The sequence below is a fragment of the Neopelma chrysocephalum genome, unplaced genomic scaffold (genome assembly GCF_003984885.1).
Source record: "Neopelma chrysocephalum unplaced genomic scaffold, ASM398488v2 Primary Assembly neopelma1_64, whole genome shotgun sequence".
NCBI classification, from domain to species: Eukaryota; Metazoa; Chordata; class Aves; order Passeriformes; family Pipridae; genus Neopelma; species Neopelma chrysocephalum.
The window spans coordinates 3,629,595-3,646,765 of record NW_020897721.1 but is presented as its reverse complement, the minus strand read 5'-3'; the positions used below and the strand labels follow the sequence as shown (position 1 = coordinate 3,646,765).

The following is a 17,171-nucleotide window of genomic DNA, read 5'->3' as shown; positions in this document are numbered from 1 at the left end:
AGCTCTATTAAACCAGGAAGTTTATAGGTAGGGATCAGAAGTGAACTCCTAGTTCCCAAACTAATAAAATACAGCAAAGGTAATGTTCCTCCAATGGTTCCACAAGAGACCCTGAAATGTAAAGAAGAATGCCCAAGAAATATTACCTGTAATTTCATCCCACAGAGGGCTGAATAGAGCTGGCAAGGCAGCCAGACTCCCAGGAAGTCTGAGTGATTTTACACTGAGAAGACACATATGTGAGTGTTTTACTGCAGAAAGGTGTTACTTGCACCATTCAAACAGTCACAACTTATAACCAATCTTTTTCTAATATCCTACTGGAAAATAGGATTTTCAATAAAAAGAAAAAAGAATCTATTATATGAAAGTGGCAGTGATACAACTCATTGTGATATGAAAGCAACCTATTCAAGAGCATTCCACAGTCAGTTCTGAAAACACATTTTATTATGAAATGCTGTTTAATACAAGCTTGTACTTGAAAAAAATAGACATTAATTCAGACATATAAGAAATCCTCTGAAGTAAAAGTACACACAAGATTATAGAACAATCAAGAGAAAGAAACTCTCCATCATGTAGCATGTTTTAGCCCAACCCTATGTCAGATTTTAAAACCTAGATTCTTAAGGTACCTGCAACACTCACCTTGGAGGATTTGATTCCTGTAATAATTAGTTAATTTTACACAGGGGATATTGACCCAGACAGCATGAATGCTCCTTTGTCTACACAGTGCAGGCTTCCTGTTCAGTGACATTCCAGTTGCGGTTTTGTGTTCCAGAATAACACTGTCTATCAAAGTTCAAGCAGCCTCACTTCAGGCTCCATCCAGATCATCCACAGCTGTGCAGAAAATGCAATCACAAGTGTGCAAAAAGCGACTTCAAATTCGTTAATTAAATGAATCTAGAAAAAACTGCAAACTCCTAGTAGTATTGTTCTACTAGAGGTATCCAAGCTAAATACAAACTCCTCAAGAGCACACTGATAGCATCACTTTAATGCTGAGTGCAGCTAATTCTATCACAGAAAGCTCCATTGGCTCAAATTTGGAAGAGGCACAAGATGCAGTGAAGGTGAAGGTGTGTGCCTTGCAGAACAGCAAATACTCCAATGCCAAGTCTCAGCATGTGTCACACAGGGTAAAAGCACATTTAACCATGGGGAAACAAAATGGGGGCAAAAGGCTTTCCCTAATTTTTTTTACTAAGAGCAGTCCTAAAGAGAACAGCAAATCTAATGAATAGCATTTCCATTTAAAATTGATCAGAGCTTACACAAAAAGGAGCTCTACTGTCATCGCTCATATCACTGAGAAAAGCCAATGCTGAAGTGGAATGGCATTATTAGAACAGTGAGGATAACCTTCCAAAATAGGAAATTCTCAGCCACTCACCATCCAAGTGAGTGGAGTAGCCAGAAAGTAAAGATCCAATTCGTATTTAATGTCCAGGAGCAGAAAAGAGGCTCAAATGTATCAAGGTCATAAGTAGAGACACCAAGCTTCCCCCTGTTATCTTCTCTTCCTTGTTTTCCACCAGAAAAGACAACTAATGCCATCCAAATTGCCCACCTGGTCTTATCTCCAGGTAACTCCTTGCTGTCCGTAGTAACCCCCTTCCAGATTGCAAGGGCAGCTAAAATGCCAGCTTGGGTGCACCTGACAGAGTTAACAACCTGATTAATGTCTCTGACGGGCTGGAATTATTTCTTCAGATTTTTATGGGGCAAATTCACCATTTATTTCAGTGAGCTTAATCCAGTTATAAGAGGCATTCCTACTCTTAACAGAATACTTCCCAAGACAGACACTGGATAAGCCAATTTACTTTGAAGGGCTTTTCCTTTTGCTCAGGAAAATCCCTCTGATGTAATTCTCCGCTGCAGCTCCTGCGTTAAAAAAGGTTTCTGGCCTATGAAACCGGAGATCTGAGGAGACAGATTTATTCATTCCTTCAATGAGTTTTCTTCTTTGTGTTTTACAGCACAGCCACGCCTCCTTCGCAGCGGCTGGTGATCATGTTGGCAATTTCAGTCCAACTGTCCATGTGAGGGTTATAAACTTCAACAGAGTCAGAGGTTACCGGAGCGGCAAAATCAGGACTGGGAGCTCGGCCTCCCAAGGCATAGAGGAGTCCATTCACAGCCACAACACACACCCCAGCTCTTGGGATCTTCATCGGAGCAACTTCAACCCACTTTTCCTAATGAGAGGGTGAAAGAGTCAACAAGTAGTTTTAGGGCAAGCCCTGATTCTGATAAAATAATTTTTAAACCTTAAAGACTGAAACATATCCAAAGAACACTATGTATGCACCTCACAGGCTCCAATATGGTACGTGTACAGTACCAAGAGGACTATCAAGCCAGGAATGACAACACTTTCACAAGGGGTCTAAATTGTGTTAGTCACTAAAGAGCAGATCCCATACTGTCTGTACAAAACACCCCTCCCTTTCTTCAGTCACTGCAGGATGCAGTCTGTCTCCAAAATAGAGAATGGTACAGTTTGAGGTGGGAAATAAGGAAAACTAGATTGAATTCAAAAAGCAAAGCAGATTGGCACGCTGGATTATGTTCTGCTTTTAACAGTAGCTACTCTTCCAAGCAGCATCATAGAAACATAAGCAATAACAGTCAGGAATAATATCTTATTTTAATCATGCTGAAACACCATTTTGATGCAGAAGAAAGATCCTCAACTTTTCAGTGAGTTTTTTCTCTCCATTCAAATTATTGACTTTTCTATTGAAGAGGAGGAATCTATCCTCTCACCTTAACCCTAGCAAGTATTTACCAACCTACAGTATATCTGTGCATGGTTAAACCACAACAACTAGTTAGGATAGACCCTGAGATCACCAAAGCTTTGCTTCACTCAAGATCACCAGCCAGTAGTGAAAAGGAAATAGAATTTCCAGCTTTTTCTTTTTAAAGAAAGGAAGCAGGCTACCTCTGTAGCATCTTACACAAACCTGATGCAATCTACATTTATGAAGGGAACGGACTCTACTATACCTCTTCAAATGAGTATCTTTCTACACTAGCAAGTGCATCCTGAGATTCACTCGAGCCTCCCACGGCGTAGATACAATCGTTGAGAGCAGCCACACCAAGATAGGCTCTCCGGGTGCCCATCGGGGCGAGCTCAGACCAACGTTTGGATATCGGGTCGTAGACTTCGACAGAGCGCAGCTCTACTCCTTCACTGCTGACACCACCAACAACATAAATCAAACCTGCAGGAACAGAAGTTCTCCTCTCTTAGGTTTCGTAATACAAAGAAAGACAGAAAATGACTGTCACAACAAAGGTTTCAGCCTGACATTAAGATGGCTTAAGAATGACAGAAAAACCTCCTTTTGTTCAGTAGCAGCATACATAAAGCTTTTGTGTGAGTAACTTGAGGTTTGAACACTGGAAGCTCTGATGAAAGCAAAAATTAATTAAGTGCAGGGGAAGGAATTCAGAAGGTTGCAAATGCTGACCAGGCCTGAATCAAACACTTAACAGGCACATTTATTTACCAAGTCTTTAGACATGTCTGTCTTAAAATAACCTGTAGCAACTCTTCAGATTGTCACAAAGAAACACACACAAACCCAAATATGGAAGGTAAATAAAAGCAGTATCAGGAAAAACTGTTTTCATGAGATAAAAGGCAGAAGACAAGAGAGAACTTTATAGTCTTTGAGTTCTGTAGAATTAGAAATATGGTACTAGAAGAGCAAACAAGCAAAGCACAAACATGTGCAACTGACAGCTCAGTACAAGACAATGGTAAGAATTCATGACTGAAACATAAAGCTTCAAAATCCAACAGCTGTTGGAACTATTTATGGATACAAACTTAAGAATACACACCTTGCATTTCACAACACCCAAAGCAGTAACGGGGCATAGCCATGCTTCCCACCACATCCCAACAATTTTCTTCAGGGTCAAATCTTTCAATTGTGTTGCCAATCTCTGCTCCAACCCAACCTCCTGCAAATAATAGCAAACACAGGAAAGAATTTAGTGGCATGAAGTTGTGTGTTAGCTGCATGTTTAGCATACAGTGCACTATTCCAGGACAAATTCTGAAACCAGCATGCAGTCAGTCTACAATGGACATAAGTTATAACTAAACAATAGCTAATCCACAAAGATTTGGTATATTAATGCTTATGGACACAGCTGGTTTTCAAAACCCAAGTTTGCAAATTTGCATCACCAAGGCGTAACATTTAAGATCAAATCAATTTGCAAGTTCCACGAATCTTTAAAATTAACTTCACCTAGGGAAAAAAAAAAAAGGGAACTTACCCAAAGCATAGATAGCACCATAGCACGTGCACACTCCCAGTGCACAACGGGGATGGTTCATGGAAGCCACAGTTGTCCACTGCTTCGTAACAGGGTCATAACATTCCGTACAGTCGAAAATCATCGAGTTGTCCTCACCTGCATAATAAGAGCAAGAACAGAGATGGGGGAAATGTTTTGCAGATATGGAAACATTCTTCAACTCCTTCCAGGACAGGCAACATTTGAATACAAGATCTATCTTTCAGCCAAACAGCCAACGTAGCAAAAGCATTGTTTACACCCAGAACTGAATAATCACTAGGAACCGCTTTCATCAACAGTTCCCTGAAACGTTACTGAAAACATCAGAGGGATGAACAACCACAGTGCTGCACATCTTTTACTCTGCAGCACAACTGCCAGGGTTTTCAGGACCAAAGAATGTGTTCTGAGGTGACAAAACCAGTCTACATATGCATTCTTGAGTGATGGGCTAGTAGAGGTACTCATCACATCCTTGTGCAAACACACATAAGGAGCCTTTCCAGGCAGGCACACCACAAGTGGTCTGTCCTGTGCTACTGCCTTTTATGCTATGGGCTTCTGCCAGACTACAAGTGAGAAAAGGAATTCCATTAGTGGGGGTATGCAAAGCCGTATGATAACCTGTGAGTTGCTACACCATGAGGGGAGAGCAGCTTAGCAAAAACTGGCCAACACAGGAGCCCAAACAGACATTCACAGAGCAGTGACGGCAGAGAACCAAGGCAGAGAACGAAGGAACCCCAATTATACCTAAAAGTTGTACTATCTACTGCTGGGTTCCTCAGAACCACTGACAGGAAGAATAATTTAAAAAAATCCCCATCCATGAGTTCTCTAGTATCCACGTAACAAAGAAAGCACATTTCAGCTGTTACCTCCAATGGCATAGACCATTCCTCCCACCACAGCCACCCCCAGCCCGCTCCGGGCCTGGTGGAGAGAGGACACTGTGGTCCAGTAGTGGCTGAAAGTGTCAAATCGCTCCACACAGCTGAGGGCTCTGCTGTCACTCCAGCGTCCTCCCTGCAGTCGGTTGTACCCACCTGGAAAGCAAGTGGAAAGACCATGGCTGAGTAACAGCTTCTTGCTCATCTCCATGCCCCTATATCTAAACCACTGAAAAAAATTACAGTAACAGCCATTTAGCTACTTTTAGTAGGAACTGGGTTTTGACAATAGTTTGGTTTCTTCAGCCCGCAAGGAAGACAGGTTGGCTTGAGGGTCATGGAAATTGTGCTGAGCTGACACCATAATTTTACAAATATTAGAATTCATGTTTGGAGTAAAACACAGAGATTAGCCAACAGCCTTTGCTATTCAAGTTGGTGCTACCTCCCACAGGGTGAAACAAATGCGTTCCCTTCCAACATAAAGCTTTGCTGAAAACTTGCAATTTCAAGTACCCCATCACATGAACCGAAGTATCCTGGACAGAGAAAACTACAGCTCTCAGAAGAACAAACACTGCAGTGGATTTGCATGTACCATTCCAGCAGCGAAGCCTGGGTAAATCCTCTGCTGATTTGCAGCTTTCCACCCAAGGCAAATTACTTTTAGACAGCAAATCTGGGCTTTGAATGCCATGTCATAATGACAAGAAACACGAATGCTGGACTTCTGTGCAATTCTAAGCAGAAACCAGCTAACATGGTAACTCAGCCATGATGAAACATTTTGCTATCTTTATATATTTTGATTTAAAAAAAAATCCAGTATCTCTTCAGCACTGTAATACGAGATACTACTTCATTTGTTTTACAAGGTTCAAACAGCCACGTTCTAACCTACTGCATAAAGGTACTTCCTGGCTTTCCTCCGGGGACGACCTTTAGAAGCCTGCAGAAAACTGCTGACCTTGTTCTCTTTGGGAGATTTAGAGACTTCACAATATTCTTTCAACAGAGTTTGCAGAGCCACCCGAAGACTGAAATCTGGAATACCTTGAGGAAACAAGCAGAATAAAAAAGGCACAGTGAAAAGTTAGAGGCAGTAAGCAACTCAATTGTAGAAAAATTAATAGCTTCTCCTAAAATAGCAGACAAATCAAGGTTGCCTACTTTTATATGGCTTTTTTAAAAGCACGTTTTTTAAGTAAGCTGTGCTTGTTTGTTAAAAAATAGAACTCGTTTGCTATAAGTATTTTCACTCATCATGCTATTAATGTAGAAAAAAAGTCCATCAAAGCCCAGTAACTCCAAAAAACACATGGCTTGCTCACATGATATCCCTTCTTTCCTTCTTTCACTTACTTTCTATGTATTTTAACAGCCTCTGTGCTGGCAGCAGAGGGAATCGAACAGGCTCCAGTACTTCTACGACGTATTTCTTTCTTTTCCCCACATCCTTCAGAATCCATTGCATGGCCGCTATGAACACCTGGTACTCGTCCTCGATGCTCAGGTCCTCGCTCCGCAGGATCTTCACGAGCTGCTCCTTGGTGAGCGCCAGGAACTCCTCCCCGCCCTGCACCTCCAGGAAGTGCGCGTGGATGTAGCTCTCGGTGAACTCCATCAGGTCGTGACAGGCGATCTGCTCGGAGAACTGGAAGAGGCCGATGCAGTTCAGCGGGTCGATCTGCCCCTTGAGGAACTCGCAGCAGAGCTCCACCACCTCGGTGAGCTGCAGCATGTCGGCGGCGACGATGAGCTCCTGGACGTTGTGCTCGGCGATGCTCACCACCCCTGCGGGCACCAAACCACAGCGGGGCCCCGCTCCAGCCTGAGGCCGCGGGGCGCCCGCCCCGAGCCCCCGCGACAGCGCTCACCTGTGTAGATGAAGTCGAGCAGCGTGTGGAAGGTGCCCGCCTCCACGCCCGCGATCCGCACCACGTCCCGCCCGGTCTCCTTCATGCCGCCCGCGAACAGCGCCGCGAAGTAGGGGCTGCTGGCCGCCAGCACCAGGCGGTGCACGGCGAACGCCTCCGGGCCCACCTCCAGCCGCACGTCGCAGAAGCACTGCCCGGCGCGCAGCCGGTTGATCTGGGCCAGGAGGAGGCGGGCGTGGCGCTCGGAGCTGGAGCAGGAGCTGGGGCTGGCGCTGCCCTTGCCCGCCCCGGCGCTCGCCGCCATCGCGGAGCTGCTGCTGCTGCGGCGGCACCGACACCTCCCGCCCGGCCCCGGCCCCGCGCCGCGCACGCGCCTGCTCCGCCCGCCCGGGCGCGTGCGCGCGGGGGGCGCGCGCCCCGCTGAGGCGGCGCTGCCCGGACATGGCGCGTGCTGCAATTTGGGGCTGCTCAGGGGTCGTGGTCTGAGGGCGCTCTGTGTGCTGAGGGGTCCTGGGCTGAGGGCACCCTGTGTGCTCAGGGGTCGTGGGCTGAGGGTGTTCTGTGTGCTGAGGGGTCCTGGGCTGAGGGCTCTCTGTGTGCTGAGGGCTCTCTGTGTGCTGAGGGCGCTCTGTGTTGCTGAGGGTCCATGTACTGAGCACACCCCCCCTCAGCCGCTCCTCATAAGGTGTGTTTTTTAAACCTTTCACGAGCCTTGTTGCCCTTCACTGGACGCGCTCCATGTTCTTTCCAAAATGAGGAGTCCTTGTCCACCCCCACTGGCACCTCTGGCCACCCTGTGCTCGCTGCCTGCTCCGTGGGGAGCTTGCTTGTTGTTAAACCTGGTCCCCCGATAGGTTATCCACTTATTCACTGTCTTCGCAATTTCTGTCACTCGGTCCTATTCCCCTCAGTCATGCTCTTGCAAACTGGATCCCTGCCCACCTCGATCTGCGCTCGTGAGGGAGAAACATGGCAGTGTTGGGGAGAAACCACAGTTGCTGCCTGTCCGGGGAACCCCAGAGACGGGATGTGGGGGCATTGCCTGTCCTGAGCTCCGGGCTGTGGCACCAGAGCCAGCGCTGACTGGGGGTGAGCATCACATACTGAGTTAAACACACGTGGTCACTGGGTCAGGCAGAGCTGGCATCGATACTGAGAGAAAAACATCCCTCCTGAGTTTTTCACAACTGTTCGAGGAGCATGACAGGCAGACGCAGCCCAGCACCCCCTTTCTTCAAAGTGCCATGCCATTTCTGGGCCTTCCTCTTCATTCCAGCACAGATGTTTCATCAGTGTCCTGTGGCAGCACCACATGGGTCACTGAAGTCAGCATTGACCCTGAGGCAGAGCATGTTTCCATCTCAGTCTGTATAATTCCCTGAGTCAGTGCATGCCTGAGCACTGACAGGGGATGAGCATCACATACTGAGTTAAACGCACGCGGTCACCGGGTCTGGCGGAGCTGGCACCGAATCTGAGAGAAAAGCATCCCTCCTGAGTTTTCCACAACTGTTCCAGGAGCATGACATCCAGCCAAAGCAAAAAAGCAATCAGAGAGCCACTTGGAACGCTTCCATATCTATTTACTGTGAGACTGGGAAAGAAAAACATGTCTGCTCACAGTTACAATGGTCATGGCCCCTCAGGCTTTTCTCATGATTCTGTGTTTCATTGTAATGACTTTAAAATGTACTTCTGGAAGGAATTTGAATTGTGATACCCTCTGGGGCCTGTTGGTTTCTCTGTTCATCAGCATTACATTCTAATTACATTTCAAGTTGTTCTTAAAAAAATATCCATAGAAAACATAGATCTAGATGGAAGAAGGTTTCTGCAAGCACACACAGTTGGATGCATGCTGATATAACTCAGTACAAATTTTAAGCTCGGCTAATAAATGCATTGAGGTTTTTCTTTCTTTGACACATCAGTAAAAGAAACCAAACCCCTCTCACGCTGACATTTTATTCATCGGAAGTGGCCTGTGAATAAAAGGCTTAGAATTCTCCTAAATGCCAGTGGCTTGCTCGCTGGCTGATGTCAGCTGTTAGACTCCAGGCCAGCACTAGGATTTCACACCACAGCGCCAAATTTATGGACACAAAATAGCGTTGCTGAGTTGGCTAATTTTGCCCCAAAGGACTGTGCTGTGTTAATGTGGTTGGATGCTTCCATCCCCAGGAAAGGGCACTGCTTCAGCAGGTGTCTTCTGTGATCAGACAGGAGCTCTACAGGATGGGGCTAATGCTTCCATATACTATTGTGCATCTCCCAAAACATGCTGTAGATTTTCAGGAACTAAACAAGCTATTCAGGCTTTCTCTTGAAAAACCCCTGTCCCGCAGAGGCCCGTGGCTGCTTAGATTTCACTGGCTGAAGGCTTCCCAGGAAAACCTTTCCAGATGCCTGGATGATCTGTGGAGTCGAGGGAGATGTCTTGCTACCTTTCCCGAATCCTGCAGGTGCCGCTGTTACTGCAGGGTAATGTATTGGAACATTAGCAAAAGCGGGACTGCAGGATGATGTATTAGAACATTACCAAAAACGTGAGGTTGAAAGCTGTTGCATGGGTGGGTGCTGAACCCCTCCTCTGTTACAGGGAGATCTTTGTTAGATCCAAGGTTTTCTGTCTTTTTTCCCCCCCCGAACTCCATACAGATGGAGAGCTTTCAGCCTCAAAAACCCCCCACACCAGTAAACCTACCACCAAAAAACCCCCCAACCACACACTCACAGGCGGGCTGATGGACTTCACACTCATGCAACATGGGGGAAAGAAGAGGAATACAGAAGGTACTGTATTCCTGGAAGAAAACATTGGTTACCCCATTATCACCCCAATGCTGATAATCATGACTAGTTATTTTGTTGTCTACCCAGTGAAAAGCCTCTAATGAGCTACAGGCACTAGATTCTAATTAGATACCGGCATAAACCTGTTATCAGCTTACATTTTCACGTGATACCTAAGCTTTAGTGGATAAAGAAGCTTCCCTTCAGGGTCTGAAGGTTTCCAATCTCTGTGGGTCACAGTGTGTTTCCCAGTGAGGTAACACATTTTCCAGGCCAAAGCCACAGGTGAGAACACTCTCTCTTGGCAGGTTTGGGCCAGGCCCAAGAGCTTTTACCTTCGTTCCTGTGAGGGTTAATGAATCTTGATGAAAATGTGTGTATGTGTGCGTAGGCTAAAGGTATGAACGGGAATTGACCTGAAGATGGAGAGCAAGAGGGGTCCTCAAAGCTAATCTTTCTGCACAGGCAGTCCCAGAATATATGGCTTGTGTGGAAACATTTAATTTTTCACACTATCAGCAAGGTGGTGATGGCTCTGTCCATTTCTCAGCTGTTAATGGCTTGGGAAACTGTAAAGCTCACTGCCGTGCCATGCTGAATGCCTCTCCTCTGCCCTCCTCTCCCTCTCAGCTTTAGAAACCTTTGTGAACTTTCCTGTCTGTTTTGGAAATTGTAATTAAGATTTTGTATTACTTCCACTATAATATGGCTTCAGGTAAAGGTGGCATTCAGGTAACAGTCTGGCATCAGAGTTGTCAGTCTGGAACAGGTTTAGCATTCTTGCAGTGGGTATTGAGAAACTCCTGAGTATCCTCATTGCACCCAAAGCACTGAGGCACAGGCTGTGTTGGTGTCCAGCTGAGGGGAGTGTTGCCCTCCCAAGACCAGCCGTGCCCCAGGGAGCCACGTGGCAGCAGCAAAAGTGGGGAACACATCTGAGCCACAAGAGCCTTCAGAGGGAATGTGACATTTCCAATGAGTAATGCGCAGATAATGTCTTGTGATCTCAGGAGCACTGGCAATATTTCAGTGCTGTGTGCTCCAGGCTTCACCTTCACAGTAGCATTAGGTGGAAAGGTGATTGGTGTATGATAAAAAGTAATAAAACAAGGAAAAAAACTTTTTCGGTCCTAGAGTATGCCCTAAGGATGAAAGGATCCTGTCATCTGACCTACTTGTTTGGAGAGGTTTGTGTTCTGGGTACACTTACCTAGCAGGAAATTTGGAGGAATTCCAGTTAAACTGGGAATGTTGTGCAACATGCATGGGTGCAGTTCCCCACCACTTAGAAGATTCTTGTGTTTAAGCTGTAGATCTGGAGCAATTCCAGGCAATTTGATTTAAAGTAAACATCCTGGATGCAATGTGTCAGATACTAGCACAATATTGTTTTAGTCTTTCTCATTTCTCCTGTGGGAATAATCATTCCATGAAGAAGGAAAGTGATCTAATGAGAGAATTAACTCAAGAGCTTGAACACTGAATTAATCACAGCTGTCTGAGAGGGGAACCAAGGCAAACTCCACAGAGAGCTCACTGCATTTCCAAGGAAGGAGGCCAGAATAATACTAAGACTCAGATAGCAGACCAAAACAGAGGCAGGAGAGATGTGCTTTTGGTAGCTAAAGGGAATCAAAATTTCCCTTTAGCAGCAGAGAGACTTTTCCCCCTCATGTCTCTGTGAAGATAAATCTCAGTAGTAGGAGATTGCTGCAAATTTGTCTTGGAGATGTTGAAAGCTGCCAGATTGTTGGGGTCTGATCCTAACTGTGCCCTCACACTTGTTTGAAGCAGATGATTGATTTCATAGCTTGGGTCTTTTTTCACTGGTAGTCTAGAGCTGACCTGCAGCTTCGCACTGAGTTAGATCTGCTTGCTAAGGTGACTGGATCAAAGGTGCAGGTCTTTTTTTGCCAAAAGGAAAAATGTGTTGTGCTTGAGAATTATCAGTCTGCAGGCATGTGGGAATTCAGTCTTGCCATTAGCAAAGTTTGGCACTGTTTCAAATGTTAATCCAAACCCTAATGCTTTTTGGTCTCCTTACTTAACTCTTCTTGTCTAAATCTCTGTGTTTCCTTGGATTATAAAGTAGAGCAAACACACAATAGAGCCATGAGCTGTCTAGAGCATGTGGCAGTTTTTTTAAATAACTCCAAGTTATGCAAACCTTTGGAACAGAAAAAAAAGAAAGGAAAATAACCAGAAGATGTACATAAATTTGGCTAATTTTATTCCTTTTATATTATGTAGTCATTAGATACATACCAGCAGCATGTTTGCTCTCCTAGAACATGTTGCACTTGCCTTGTCAGAGCCTGTGAGCTGAGTTCATTGAGAAGATGGATAGAGTTAAACTCTGCCTGATACCCACCACATTCCACAGCCTGTGTGTGCAGTGGGGTCATTCCAGAAGCAGCGCCTCAGTGGAATGTGAGATACGTCATGAACTCTGAGGAACTGTTAGTAGGATGTCTGTAGGTCCTGCTTGCTTGGTGAGTCAGGACTTCCAGAGCTCCTCATACACCGAAGCCTTAAAAGATTAAAACTTCCACAGTGTAACATTTCACCTGTAAATGGCATAGGCTGCTACTACACATCCCAGCTCCTTGGCTGCTCTGCTCTTGCCTTGTCATACACTTCCCTGGATGAGTTTTTCCAATGATTTACTTCTCCTCAGTGCAAGCATTTTTCATCTCCCTTTTCAGAATTTCACCTTTGGAGGCTTGGTCTAGTTCTTCGGTTAGAAAGATTGGTTTTATTCTAATCTTGTTCTTCAAAGTGCTTGCAGATTCTCTACTTCATTGTCTGACTAAACATAAGCGTTGACTAGAATCAGAAGAGACCCTCTGGGATTCCAAACAGAAGATCTGTCTGTGTTCAATGACAACATGGTCATAGTAATCTTTTAATATATTTTTAACAAATTGTGCACCTGTGTTATGGTGACTGTGTTTGCACTTTGGTTTTCTCTGATTGCTTATCAGAATGTTACATTAAATGTTATCAAAAACCTTAAAAAGTCATATCTAATTTACAGCTTTCTTTTCTCTGCAGGCAGGTTGTCTCTCAGCAAGGGAAATTAGCCTGTTTGATGTTATTTGTCTTAAATAATGCAAAAATTATTATTCGTATAATTCCATTGTCCTTCAAGGTACACGGAAATCCATTGTTGAATAACTCGTTTTGGTTTTCGGATGCTCAGGTTTTTCACGCTATTTTATTTCATAAAAGGCTGCAATGTGTCCAGAGAAGGGCAACTAAGCTGGTGAAGGGTCTGGAGCACAAGTCTTATGAGTAGCAGCTGAAGGAACTGGGGGTGTTTAGCCTGGAGAAAAGGCAGTTTAGGAGGGACCTTATCGCTCTCTACAGCTACTTGAGAGGAGGTTGTAGCAAGGTGGGGGTTGGTCTCTTCTCCCAAGAAACAAGCAATAGGACCAGGGAAAACGGCCTCAAGTTGCACCAGGGGAGGTTTAGACTGGATGTTAGGAAATATTTCTTCATGGAAAGGGTGGTCAGGCACCGGAACAGGCTGTCCAGGGAAGTGGTGGACTCACCCTCCCCGGAGGTATTTAAAAAACATGTAGATGTGGTACTTGGGGACATGGTTTAGTGGTGGGATTGGCAGTGCTGGGTTAATAGTTGGAGTAGATGATCTTTAAGGTCTTTTCAAACCTAAACAATTCTGTGATTCTCTAATTTTTGCATAATAACTTTTGTCTAATAATTTCTCATAATAACTTTTTTCCGAGGATCGTCTTACAAAGCACAGCTCCATTTGCAGTGTGAAAAAAGGCTCTGAAAGAGAACTTGTCTGTGCTAGTCTGAGTTCTGCAATACTTGCAATGATCAGATAAGTCTCTTTCTGACTCTCTCCCACTGACTCAGTTTGCTTCTCACTACTTATTTTCCTCTCAGGTATATTTTGAAGATTAATGAATATTTATGTTGCACATGAAAAATGCAACAGAAGCTGAAGATGTCATAATTACTGATGCTTATTATTTTTTAAAAAGGAAGACTACATGGCAATCGATATCCATGGAAAATCATGAACTATAAAAATAGAGTGAGGACTCCAAAGGTACTACAGGAAATTGTGGCCTGAGGAAGAAAGCCTTGCAATGGCACAAGGTACAGTGGGCAAGTTTTTTAATAATGCTTAGTATTGAAATATATACAGGATGAAGTATTAGTATTACAGAAGGATGATGAAATCCTTTTCAGTCTGCAAGTAATTAAAGATGAGGTTCCTCATTATGAGTAACACTCATAATTTTAAAGCAGCATGCTCAGGTAACATACAGTAAAAATCTCTAACAGAACTGTCAAGAGAGATCTCATTTGTAAGAACTCCTGGCATGTCAGTGAAATTCAGAAGACTCACAGTATTCTGCCAATGTTTAAGGAAAGAAAATTAAATAAACAGAGCAATCAGGATGACCCAGCTAGCTGTGTTATGGTTAACGTGACACCAGGCCCAAGTAGCACAGTACACAAGCTGATTCTCAGCCAGGTCGTAAATAAGTCAATAATTGGCAATTACTTTTGTTTTCTCAACACTGTCTTGTTGATAAGTCCAATGTAATTTATTGATAAAGGTTGTAAGTCTGTTTCCTCAGATTGCTGTAGGAATGTATTTCACAATCTATTTCACAAAGCATTTGATTTACTCTTGTGACATTTTAATAAAGCTCTTGGTCAAGTCACTAAATACAGAAACATTTCAGTGGTCTGGGCCAGTGTGGGTCCAGAGGCAGGACATGCTTTTGGGCTGAGGCATAGCAAGAACTTAGCTAATCCAAGCAGCATTAGGGGTAGGGATGTCTGCAGCCACCAGTAACTTGGATCCTTCTTTTCCCTGATTACCTGCACAGTGTATTGTTCTAGTCTGTTTTTTAGTCTATTATATTTCATTTTGCTTTACCTGAGTTATCCTAGCCTTTCTGCAAATGTAAAATCCCCACTGATTGCATGTCTGAGTGTCACAAAGGTTGTTTAAGACATAAATTACTGTGAGTTTGAAGCAACTAGACAGAGCAAACAGCGGCTTAAGAAGGTTGGTGTATTCAGGTGAAGGTTTTGTAATACAACCAAGTGCAAAGCAAGAAGTACAGGAGCTTATTGCTCAAGAGTTCACACCTGTGGGACCAGGGAGCTGTACAGTGGAAAACTGCCTGTAACACCAAGAACTGTAACACATGGACACTGGAGGCATGAAAATAATCAAAACTATGCTCTTAGTGTAGTTAGGGAGAAGTGTGGGAAGAGGCAGGGACAAGGTCTCTCTGTAGGTCACCCTTAACACTGCCATGGAGTATGGCTTTGATTTGTATGATTTAGGGAGGATATTCAGGGCTGGAAAAGGTGCAGAGAAGAACCATAAGTATGATTTAAAGAGAGAGGGAATGTCTTATAATAACACATGTAAACTGAAGAGAGCTAAGACAGACCTAATTGCTAAGAAGCAGTTTGATCCAGGGTACGTGCTGCTGAGCAGAAAAGCAATCCTGAAGAACTCTTTAATAAAAAAGACTTTTGCAGAAAGCAGTGGCTGAAAGCTGAAACAACAAATGTTAAACTGGGAATTATCTCTAACACTGAGGAAACAAATTATCAGGTGCATTGGACAATTATTTGGAGTTTTAAATTAACCCCCCCATTATTTGAAGTTTTAAATCAAGGTTAAAAGTCTTTCTGGAAGAAAATGCATGGATCAATGAAAGAATGACCAAAGGTATGGGGCAATTTCTATGCTAGGGACAACCGAGTAGTTCTTGACTTTTTGTCCTAGAAAAGAGATGACCTAGAAGAAATATGGTAGCTCTGCAAAATTATTGGGATCACAAAAGAGTTAAATGGTTTGCTTAGGGTACATCACGAGTCAGTGGAAAAATTATGAATAGGACCTAAATGGTCTTTCCTGGTCCTTTATCTTGCTGTAGGACCTGGTGCTCTTCAAGAGCACACAATAACCAGTGTCATGGGTCATCCTGAAACTAAGCATGGAGGAGTTGGTTATTGAGAGTGATTTCAAGAGTAGTTTGGTCAGAGCAAAGAGAATAAAGTGGAATGGAAGAAAAAGTGCAGAGACATAGGCAGAAAGGTTTGGATGATGCTCTCAGGCACATGGTGTGACTCTTGGGGATGGTCCTGTGCAGGGCCAGAGTTGAACTCAATGGTCCTTGTGGGTTCCTTCAATTCAGCATGTTCTGTGATTCTGTGAAACAATTGTCTATATTTAAAAAAAACAACAAGAAGGGAATCTTTGGCCATGGTGATACAGAAAAAGTTGGTGTTATGGCAGTGAGAAGGGATAATTAATTCTTGGATTTTGACCACGTCAAAATAAAAAGCAGGAAAATTTCTGCTCTGATCCAGGTGCAATAAAGGACAGGAAAGAACGGAATTAGTGAAATAGAGGGAAAAAAGACTGTGAGAGCTTTACTGAAGACCAAATTCTTGTTCTTTCTTTTCAAACAGTAGAACTGACAATTTGAGTTAGCACGAAATGCAGATGTGGCAAAGTATCATTCTAAGAACAATTCAGTGCTGGCAGGAATTCGTCTAATTGTTAAATGTACTGAGAAGCTGGTTGGAAGCAGAGCATGACCTAACGGGTTTAGCATTACTATTGCAGCTGTGTGAAACCATTCCAATAAATAACCAGCTCTGTGAAGAAAGTGTCCTGGATTTTTAAGATTCTCCCAGTTTAACAGGATGTGCCAAGTCATTGTTTTAACTGTGGGCCAGATCTTTAAATGCTGTCAGGCACTGAGCTCCTTTGAAAGCACCGAAATGATGCTGATTTTCACAATTCGATCATCCAACCTCCAAATTCAACCCTTTTCACAGTTTCCCCAGTGATGACACTATGAAAGGCTGTACAGAATGGCACAGACCTGTCCACTCTACAGCAGTGTCAGAGGAAGTATGGATGCACAACTGAAAGCAGGATTTTGTTCACCCTTACCTGACGAGTCCCTCTGGGACTGGGGGAGATTTTAGTTTTAATTTGACTGTAACAGTGATGCTGGGAAGCAGAATTATTGAAGGGAGAAATCTGACTGGGGCCCTCCCTGACACTTTGGTTTGTCAGAGGTCATTCTGTTTGGAATCATTCAGTGCGATTAATTGCACTCAAAATTATGCTTCAAATTGATGTTGTTGGAGACTTTTGTACTGCTGTTGTTTAAAGTAAAAGCCCTGTGCAACAGACGGTGAATGCTCTATTCTGACAATATTTGGATCCAGGGATTTACCTGGTACACCACAA

General features: G+C 44.0%; 1 protein-coding gene across 1 annotated transcript; it reads right to left on the bottom strand.

The window, feature by feature from the left end:
• Positions 1 to 423: 423 nt before the first annotated feature.
• On the bottom strand, positions 424 to 7,435 carry IPP (intracisternal A particle-promoted polypeptide). The gene is made up of 8 exons (XM_027683131.1): positions 7,106 to 7,435; positions 6,591 to 7,022; positions 6,126 to 6,281; positions 5,217 to 5,384; positions 4,315 to 4,452; positions 3,871 to 3,993; positions 3,025 to 3,245; positions 424 to 2,210 (listed from the first exon to the last, which is right to left on the bottom strand). The coding sequence occupies exons 1-8, from the start codon at positions 7,407 to 7,409 to the stop codon at positions 1,986 to 1,988; spliced, it is 1,767 nt and encodes a 588-aa protein (XP_027538932.1). The 5' UTR covers positions 7,410 to 7,435; the 3' UTR covers positions 424 to 1,985.
• Positions 7,436 to 17,171: the final 9,736 nt, after the last annotated feature.